This window comes from Ornithorhynchus anatinus, chromosome 7 (assembly GCF_004115215.2).
Source record: "Ornithorhynchus anatinus isolate Pmale09 chromosome 7, mOrnAna1.pri.v4, whole genome shotgun sequence".
Taxonomy (NCBI): domain Eukaryota; kingdom Metazoa; phylum Chordata; class Mammalia; order Monotremata; family Ornithorhynchidae; genus Ornithorhynchus; species Ornithorhynchus anatinus.
Genome location: NC_041734.1, coordinates 55994857 through 56005028, shown reverse-complemented (window position 1 = coordinate 56005028; position 10172 = coordinate 55994857). Strand labels below are relative to the sequence as shown.

The 10172-nt window shown below is 44.6% G+C and overlaps 1 protein-coding gene across 1 annotated transcript; it reads right to left on the bottom strand.

Moving 5' to 3' along the window:
* Positions 1-1507: 1507 nt before the first annotated feature.
* BCL2L15 (BCL2 like 15) lies at positions 1508-6522 on the bottom strand. Its single transcript, XM_007670107.2, has 3 exons — positions 6397-6522; positions 2475-2699; positions 1508-1525 (listed from the first exon to the last, which is right to left on the bottom strand). The coding sequence occupies exons 1-3, from the start codon at positions 6520-6522 to the stop codon at positions 1508-1510; spliced, it is 369 nt and encodes a 122-aa protein (XP_007668297.2).
* Positions 6523-10172: the final 3650 nt, after the last annotated feature.

Here is a 10172-nt window from a genome sequence, read left to right as displayed (position 1 = left end):
TTAATTATAATTGTTATTGTTATTAATAATAATAGTAATGGCGATATTTGTTCAGCATTGACAAGCACTGTACAGAGCACTGAGGTAGATAGAGGAACATCCCTGTCTCACATAGGACTCACAGTCTAAGGAGGAGGGAGAACAGGAGTTCAATCTCCATTTCACAGATAAAGGAACTGAGGCACAGAAAGTTAAGTAGCTTGCCCAAGGTCATCCAACAGTGGCAGAAGTGGGATTACATGTCCTCCCGCTGTCCTGGAATGCCCTCCCTCCTCACCTCTGCCAAACTAACTCTCTTCCCCTCTTCAAAGCCCTACTGAGAGCTCACCTCCTCCAAGAGGCCTTCCCAGACTGAGCTTCCCCTTTTCCCTCTCTCCCTCTCTGCCCCCGCGTTCACCTCCCCTCAGCTAAACTCCCTTTTCCCCTCTTTCCCTCTGCTCCTCCCCCTCTCCCTTCCCCTCCCCTCAGCACTGTGCTCATCTGCTCATTTGTATATATTTTTATTACACTATTTATTTTGTTAATGAGATGTACATCACCTTGATTCTATTTATTGCTGTTGTTTTGGTCTGTCTGTCTCTCCAGATTAAACTGCAAGCCCGTCAATGGGCAGGGATTGCCTCTATCTGTTGCCGAATTGTACAATCCAAGTGCTTAGTACAGTGCTCTGCACATAGTAAGGGCTCAATAAATACTATTGAATGAATGAATGAACTCAAGTCCTCTGACTACCAGTCTTGTGATTCTTCTGCTAAGCTAGGCTGCCTCTCATCTTCCCACCAAGAAATGTGGGTACCACAGAAACTCCCTGGGAAATCTGGTTCTAAAAGGGAAGGAGCATAAGGAAACCATCTGGAACAGTCCTGTTAACTGTCATTCTGCCCCCTAAGCAGACTAGTTCTGGGCCTGAACTGCTAGAAATGGGGCTGGGCTTTCGAGAATTGGGAAGCAGCATGGCCTGGGGGGGAAAGAGGCCAAGCCCGGGTGTCAGAGGATCTGGGTTCTAATCCTGGCTCTGCCATTTGTCCGCTGCGTGGCCTTGGACAAATCGCTTCACTTATCAGTGCCACAGCTCCTACTTATTCTATGAGTGCCATGTAGGACAGGGACTGTCCCTGACCCGAATACCCTGTATCTACCCTAGTGGTGAGTATACCGCTTGGCAAAGAGTAACTGATTAACAAGTGTCATTTAAAAAAGGCTGCTTAGAGAAGCAGCGTGGCTCAGTAGAAAGAATCTGGGCTTGGGAGTCAGAGGTCATGGGTTCGAATCCCAGCTCCGCTGCTTGTCAGCTATGTGACTTTGGATAAGTCACTTAACTTCTCTGTGCCTCAGTTATCTCATCTGTAAAATGGGGATTAAAACTGTGAGCCCCACGTGGAACAACCTGATCACCTTGTATCCCCCCAGCGCTTAGAACAGTGCTTTGCACATAGTAAACTCTTAACAAATATCACCATTATTATTTTTATTATTATTCAAAAATCTGTTACTGAAAATAAGCCTTTCACTCCAAAGCAAAGAACTTTAAGCTCAAATGACATTGACCCAACACCTTTAAGGGGAATACAAGAGATCTATGTATCCAAGCACAGGGTGTTTTAATGTTCCTCTAGATAGGGAGCAGGTAGAAGCCGATGATTTGGCAAGGACTTGATGAAGGGGAAAGAAAGTTGGCAAAAGAGAATGTGCAAGAGCCTTGCTTTTATCTCCGAGGCCTGGGCAGGGATTGTCTCTATCTGTTGCCGAATTGTACGTTCCAAGCGCTTAGTACAGTGCTCTGCACACAATAAGCGCTCAATAAATATGATTGAATGAATAGACAGTTAAGAAGGAGTGAGTCAAAGAAGAAGATAGAATGCTTGGAAAATTGCTCATTGGCAATCTACCTCTTTCTTGGGACATTCTTGAAATTAGTGTCACTCTGATGATGGAGTAATAATAATAATAATGGTTATTAATATAATAATAGTATATAATCTATTATATTATACTACTATAGAACTACATAGTAGTATAATAATTAATATAATAAAATGCTATGATAATGGCATTTGTTAAGCACTTACTCTGTTCCAGACACTGTACTAAGCGCTGGGGTAGATACAAGTAAATTGAGTCAGGCACAGTCCTCTTCCCATGTGGGGCTCACAGTCTCAATCCCCATTTTACAGATGAGGTAACTGAAGCACAGAGAAGTGAAGTGACTTACGCAAGGTCACGCAGCAGACGTGTGGCAGAACGTACCGTGCTGCTACGAATGATTTTCTCTCCTCTCCCTTTTTTTTTTGAGCTCTCATCAAACGGAAAAAGGCTCCAGCTTTGACTCTGAAGTTTCAAAAGAGCAGGGGAATTCAATAGAGACTTGTTATTCTGCTTTGAGCCTTACCTTACTAGTTAAGGGTGTCAGGTCATTAGAGAACAATGGAAAGACACCCTGAAGGCAGTGAAAGCTGAGACCAAAGAGGACCTACGCAGCTCCCCTGTCCCTGGATGTACTCCCTCAGAACACTATTCCGGTTAATTGTGTCTTTTATGGGGGCGGCCACTTGGGTGGCCATGTCAGACCTTGTGCAGACCATGACCTCCGGCATTTTCACCAACACGGCCAGAAAGGCCTTCCGGTAGGCCAGGCTGGCATCCTGAGTGTACCAAGCCTTATTTGATGACTGGACTGTGTCCCGGAGTACAGCCGCTACCTGGGGAAGAGACCCAAGATGCATCAGCTCTAGTAAATGTGTGCAGCCTGCTGGGACCAAAGAAATCCAACGGGCTGGGATGACCTTGGGGCAAGCAGTTGCAGTGGCAGGCAGAGAGTGGAAAACTCCCTCATAACCAGCAGCTTGTCTAATGCTTTCAGTGACATCTTCCCAAAAAGCGATGGCCTTATATAAAAGATGTGCTCATTCATTCATTCAACAGTATTTATTGAGCGCTTACTATGTGCAGAGCACTGCACTAAGCGCTTGGAATGTACATATCGGCAACAGATACAGTCCCTGCCCATTGACAGGCTGACCTCGGGCAAGTTACTTAACATCACTGGGCCTCAGTTTCCTCATCTGTAAAAAGAGGATTAAATCCTACTCCCTCCTACTTAGATTGTGAGCTCCATGTGGGTCAGAGACTACGTCCAAACTGATTATCTTATATCTACCTCAGGGTTTAGTACAGTGCTTGGCACATAGTAAGTGTTTAATGACTAAATGCCATAATTATTTATTCCAAAACAGGTGAGCTTCCTGCCCACTGATCCAAACAGGAGTGAGATAAACAGTAATAACGCTAATGCTGAATTTTAAGCGCTTACTATGTACCAAGCGCTGTGTTCAGAGCTGGAGTCGATAAGATATAAGGCGATGGGGTTCAGTTCAGTTCCTCTTCTACACAGGGCTCACAGTCTGTGAGAAAAGGAATTAAAATGAATCCTCATTGTATGGATGAGGAAATTGAGATACGGAGTACTTAAGTGACTTGCCCAAGGTCACTCGGCAGGTGAGTAGGGAAGCCTGGATTAGAACCCAGGTCTCGACTTTTCTTTCCGCTAAGCCTCGCTGCTTCCCAAATAGTATTAGTGGTAATAGTCACTAAGGTATTTTTTGGGGTGCAACACACTGTATGTATATGGGAAAGTACCACAGAAAAAAAAGACATGTGTCATGCCCACCAGAAATGTACAATCTACCGGGCGAGAGGGTCATACAAAATATTTACAGATAGTGAGAGCAGAAGGAAGAACAATGAGAAGCAGTGGGCCCTAGTGGATAGAGCGAGGGCCTGGAAGCCCCAAGAACTGGATTCTAATCCCATCTCCACTACTTATCTACTGGGTGACCCTGGGCAAGTCACTTAACTTCTCTGTGCCTCAATTCCCTCACCTGGAAAATGGGGATGAAAACTGTGAGCTCCATGTGGGACATGAACTGCGCCCAGCCTGATTAGCTTGCATCTACCCCAGCGCTTAGTACAGTGCCTGGTATGTAGTAAGCCCTTAACAAATACCAAAAAACACCTCAAAAACAAAAATAGGAGCAGATAGAGAGCTGGGTTCTAATTCCAGCTCTGCCAATTATTTGCTGTGTGGCCTTGGGCAAGTCACTTCACTTCTGTTCCTCGGTTTCCTCCACTGTAAAATGGGGATTATATAGGTGTTCTCCCTCTACTTAGATCGTGAGTCCCATGAGGGACAGGGTCTATATCTGACTTAACTAACCTGTACCTTCCCCAGTGCTTAGATCAGTGTTTGACACATAATAAGTGCTTAACGAATACCATAAGAAAAGATAGGGAATAGAACAAATGACAGGATGAAACATCTGAATCAATGATCGAATGTTCAATGGAATATAGCAAAGTCTTGAGAATGGGTATGGAGGGAAAAATGCTAGCCACTTGAGGCACAGAGAAGGGCTGAGTGGGGAGAGAGAGTTCCAGACTTCTAAATGAGACCCAGCACTTAAACTTCAATCCTTTACTTCCCCACTGATTTACACTCATCAATTATCCTCCCCTTTCTTAGACCCTTCCACTGGAATAGAAGGAAAAGAGATTCTGTCCTCAAACTAGAAGGATTCTATTAAAATTCATTTTTTAAACCTGAAAAATGTTCTGCGCGTCACACGTGCCACTTATTAAAATCATTCAGTCAGTGATATTTATTAAGAATTTACTGTGTGCAGAGCACTGTATTAAGGATTGTTCCAAACCTGCCATCTTAATGCAGTATAATTTATTTATTCCAATGTCTGTCTCCCCCTCTAGACCGCAAGCTCATTGTGGGCAGTGAATATCTCTGTTAATAATAATAATAATAATAATAATTTGGTATTTGTTAAACTCTTACTAAGTGCCAGGCCCCCCTCTCAGGATCACACCTGGAGAGTTTCCAATAGTCTACCAGTCTCGACTATGGGAGGAAGAGTCAAGCAGAGACATAACCATTCCAGCCCTAGCTTGGGCAGTGGCTAGGAAGTGTAAGGCAATCTGCTACAAGTCAAAACTCACCTATTCTGGGCAGCAGCGGCACTGGAGAGAGCTGAGGGCGGAGACTCGAGTTTACTCCGCAGAAAGAGGCAATGGTAAACCATTTCCGTATTTTTACCAAGTAAACTCTCCGGATACACTAACAGAGAGAATCCAGATGGAGGTGGGGAGTTCTGGGATAGATGTGTCCATGATGTCGCTGTGGGTTGGAGACGGCTCGACAGCATAAGACAAAACAAGACGTGCCAGGCGCTGTACTTAAACGCTGGGGTGAATACAAGCAAATCGGGTTGGACACAGTCCATGTTCTGCATAGGGCTCCCAGTCTTAATCCCCATTTTATAGATAATAATAATAATTATGGTATTTGTAAATGTTTACTATGTGCCAAGCATTGTTCTAAGTGCTGGGTAGATACAAGGTAATCAGGTTGCCCCTCCTGAGGGTCAGTCTTAATCCCCATTTTATAGATGAGGTAACTGAGGCACAGAGAGCTTAAGTGGCTTGCCCAAGGTCACAGAGCAGGTGAGTGGCAGAGCTGGGATTCTGAGGCACAGAGAAATGAAGTGAGTTGCCCAAGGCCACACAGGAGACAAGTGGCGGGGTCAGGATTAGAACCCAAGTTCTCTTATTCTCTCAAGTGCTTAGTACAGTGCTCTGCACACAGTAAGCACTCAAGAAATATGACTGACAGCAGCCTGCACTGAGCCCCCTTCCGCTTAAGTTAGGATTTGAAGAGATGCCGGAGAGTTGATTCCTTGTGCATTTTTAAGCCTCGGGCCTACATCTCTGTGGGTGGTCCCAGCCCGAGGCTCCGGAGCAGTGGGCTTGTAGGCGATAGCTTCCCCAAGGTATGGAGGATGGGGGTGGAGAGGCCGGAAAAAGGGAAGAGATCTGACCTGTTCCTGACCCTCTTCTGCATCGGAACTCTTTTGGCAGGCGCCTCTACCCCTCCATTGTACTGGTAACACAGCTGGCCAAGGCCACAGGCACTGCTTACTACATCAAAAGTTCACATCTCCCCTGGAATAAAGGAAACAAATGGTCATGTTCTAAGTAATATGTTAATGTCGATCTAGAACTGGAGCTGAGCACAAATTCTCAAGGCTGGGGAAAGTCCCCGGGAAATTTAAACACCTACAGCGGTCTCCCTCCTCCCGTTTCCCCCCACCACAACTAAGAGTCCCACTCCTCACTTTCCCCTCCTTCACTCTTCATTCTTGCACCCAGACAACTTGGACCAGGCAACCCGGAGGTTCTGTTGGCACCAATCGAGAATATCGCTGAATCCCTTAGCTTGTGACTCCTCTGGTATCACAGTCACAGAAAAATGCAGTTATTACCAATCATTAGTTTACTCCTTTTGTATTCTATTGATCCCGAGTCAGGGCCCTCATAATTCAGCAGCTTTACCTGAATCTGTGACATCCCGGAATTTGAACCGCAGTTGGAAGCCCATACGGTCAAGCCCCGAAAATCTGAGAGCAGGGAGTCCACAGTGAGATCAGTTTGCTCCTCAAATGTCCATGAGCACTTCATTTCAAACCTAGTTCTAGTTTTTCTTATTTGCAAACCAACTGTGCTCAGCACAGCCAGAGGGAGACTGCAGAGCAAGCGGAGACAACCATTTACTGTCTCTGATGCCCTTTCTTCATAGGGTGTGTATTCACTGCACCCCTCACTAGTCCTACCCACCAACCGCCTCTCTAGAGTTGCCAGCAGCTATTGGTTTAGCGAGGGGGGATTTATACACAGGCGGGATTCATGGGAACACGGAACCTGAAGAGTTAAACGTATACTTTCAGTTCTCACTCTCTGAACTATGCCTTGGCCAATTACACAGTAACCACATTTACAGTAAGAGGTGGTCAACAGGCAATTATTTCCTGGAAGTAAGTTGAGTAAATTTGTTGGCTAATTTCATATAGGGATGCTTCTCGTTGAGTAACTTTGAGCAGTTTTGGCCCTTAATTCTTTTAGGTTATGGGTAAACACATTAGTCTTTAATTCTGTTGTATTTATGGAGTGTTTAGTGTGTGCAGAGGACTGTACTGAGCGTTTGGGAGAGAAAATTCAACAATAAACAGACACATTCCCTGTCTACTATAAGCTTACAGTGTTAATAATGCCTTACCCCCTCTGGTGATCTTGATAAGGCTCATTGGACCAAAGCCCTATGTCCTTTCTTAAATTCGGATGATTCTCCAGCCATGGAAGGGTGTGAGTTTTCTACCTGACCTCTTCTGGTGGGTCTGGCAACACATCAGGTTAGAATAAACCAAACTGATGACTATCGACAGGCTCATTCTGACAGCTCTTTAGGGATCAAGACTGTAGCAACTGGACTCATCGTTTGGATTCTACTGAACGCCTAAAATTTTATAATAAGAAAATGGAGAGGCCAAGAGATCTGTACACAGTTTATTCTGTTTTGCTTAAAAAAAACATTAGAGTACCAAATCCAGCTGCAAAACAATGCACAGAACAGAGGAATGACTCTGCCAACAACATGTATTCTTGTCTCCGGGATGAAAAAAATCACAATTTTGCATGAACCTCAGGGTCCATAAAGCATAAGCAAAGATAAGCCAGGGCAAAGGTTGATATAGAAGGCAAACTCATTAGCCTTTAAGTAAAAAGGCACATTGGCAATAAAACCTAGGTGGAAATACTTCTCCTTTTGGGTAAATTGTTAAGGAAAAGAGCTTCCTACTAAATCTCATGGTAACAACCACCCTAAAAGGTTAAACAAAATTAACCTACGCTTTCTTCACATAGTTCAGCCACAGTCTTAGAAACACCAGGCAGAGCACCTATGAGGCCTACTCTACTAGATGTTTGTATCTTAAAAATCACTACTTCATGTATTTTTTAAGATACAAACATGTACTACTTCATGTACTGGGAATACATAGGTGAACGGTGAATTCACGTAGAACGTAAAAGCCTAAGTCACAGGCCAAAAAGTGAAGCGAATTCCCATGAGGCAGGGCTTACCTTCCAGAACTTATAGCCAAAGTGGCAAGAGAGGTGGGAAAATGAAGCTGAGTGAGAAAATCTGCTGAGAGGGGAAAAGACAAAAGAACAGCAAGTATATATTCAATGATAATAATTACTGTAGTATTTGTTAAGCACTTACTATGTGCCAAGCACTGCTCTAAGCACTGGGGAAGATAATCAGATCAGGCACAATCCCTGTCTCATACAGTACTCACCATCTAAATAGGAAAGAGAATTGACTCCCCACTTTACAGATGAGGTAACTGAGGAACAGAGAAGTTAAGTGACTTGCCTCTTCTAGGTCTCAGGACTGATAGAGCTCAACACTTGATAGGTCTCAGGACTAAATGATCTCCAAGACAATTAGTCCGTGATACGATAATAGCAATTTCATATTGCAGAATGCCTGAAAGGGAAGAAAAAGGAACTAACCCCTGAAGAATAAAGATTTGTATTTATTTATAAACATTTATTTATAAAAAATAAAGAATAAAGCCCCCTCATCTTGGAGGGGGCTCCCTCTCGGTTCACTTGGTGGTGGCCCAGTTTGGCTATCGGTAACCTAGTAGAGGATACGGACCGAGCGATGGGGAGGAAGCGGTTCGGTTTAGCGACTCTAAAATCCCCGGCATGTAAATAAGTCCCATGGACCCTTGATAGGTTGAGGAGATAGTAGTGGGTAAAGGGGGTGTTGGGCATGGGGGTTTCCCGCCAGGTCGATCAAAGACCGGTAATATCCTGGGGTGACAAAATTCTTGACCCTGATCCTTGGCAGGTTGGATTTCACTTCCTTAGGATGTTTCATAGTCTTCCCAATCAGATCAGGTAGGGTTCGGGTGGTATCTTAGTAAGAAGCACCTATGCTTCCAATTTTAAGTGAGAAGCAGAGTGGGGTAGTGGAAAGAGCAGGGGCATGGGAGCCAGAGGACCTGAGTTCTGATCCCAGGCCTGCCACTTGTCTGCTGTGTGACCTTGAGCAAGTCACTTCACTTCTCCGCGCCTCAGTTAACTCTGTGCCTCATGGTTGACATGGACTGCGTCCAACTTGATTATCTTTTATCTACCGCGGTGCTTAGTACAGTGCCTGGAACTTAGTACGCATTTAACAAATAGCATAAGAAAGAATTGTAAAAGACTTCTGGAGATTTTCCTTCCCCAAACCACTTGCTTATTCCCCAGATTGTGTTGTCTGGGGAATGGAGGATTACATGCCTTTGAGGTAGATACCCTCTTGGGTTAGCAACTCCTGTTTCCCTACAGATCCCTATCTAAGAATGAGGGGTGGGGAGGAGGGGGGAGGCCATGCCTAAGAAGGTCTGCCATAGACCCAGGTGTGGATTCGGGAGAGGGAAAATTTAGAAACTAGGCTTTCTTGGATTTAGAATCCAGGGGCCACTGTCAGATGGCTTTTGTATTAAATTTTAAGATTGTGAGCTCTGAGGGTCAATGAAGAGTCCAAACTGATAATCGGTATTTTTTAGGGTTTTGGATAAGTACTTATAATCTGTCAGGCACTGTTCTAAGCACTGGGGTAGATAAAAAGTTAATCAGGTTGGACACAGTCCATGTCCCTCATTGGGCTCACAGTCTTAATCCTCATTTTACGGATGTGGGAACTGAGGCAGAGAGAAGTGAAATGATTTGCCCAAGGTCACACGGCAGATAAGTGGCGGAGCCACAATTAGCCAGATCCTTCTGATGCCCAGGCCCGTGCTCTCTTCACTAGACCCCTCTGCTTCTCTATTTGTCCCTTTAATGACCTGGAGCAGAGGAAGGATTTAGCTGTGAATTCTGAGGAGGGGTTTAGCGGAGCTCAATAGCCAGTCCAATTAGTTCCACCTTTAGGATGGGGGGTATCCCCAAACTTGTAGAGACTTTTAGATTTCTGATCTACGGACAAAAATCCCCAAGATGGCCTCCAGGGGACTGGACTCATTACTGCCCAGATTTAGCCAAATCTGGGAATTGTGTTAATTAATCTTTCTAAGGCTAAAAGAAAGAAGGAGTTTTCACAACTAGCTGCAGGCTTTATCCTGGCCATCCAGAAGTCACTCCATCTAGCCCCATATCCCATAAAACATGGGTAGAGCACACCCAAACCTAACAGGAAGGATTCCTGCAAAATGAAATCCCAAATCCACTTCGGCTCTGGTAAACTTGCTAGGAAAAGAGAACAAAGAGACAGTAAT

Excerpts from the sequence above, each read along its gene's own strand:
- BCL2L15 (XM_007670107.2), bottom strand. The coding sequence starts at position 6,522 with ATGAAGTGCTCATGGACATTTGAGGAGCAAACTGATCTCACTGTGGAC. Across the intron at positions 2,700-6,396 it reads CCGGGATGTCACAGATTCAG|GTAGCGGCTGTACTCCGGGA; the intron begins GTAAAGCTGCTG and ends TCTCTTCCCCAG.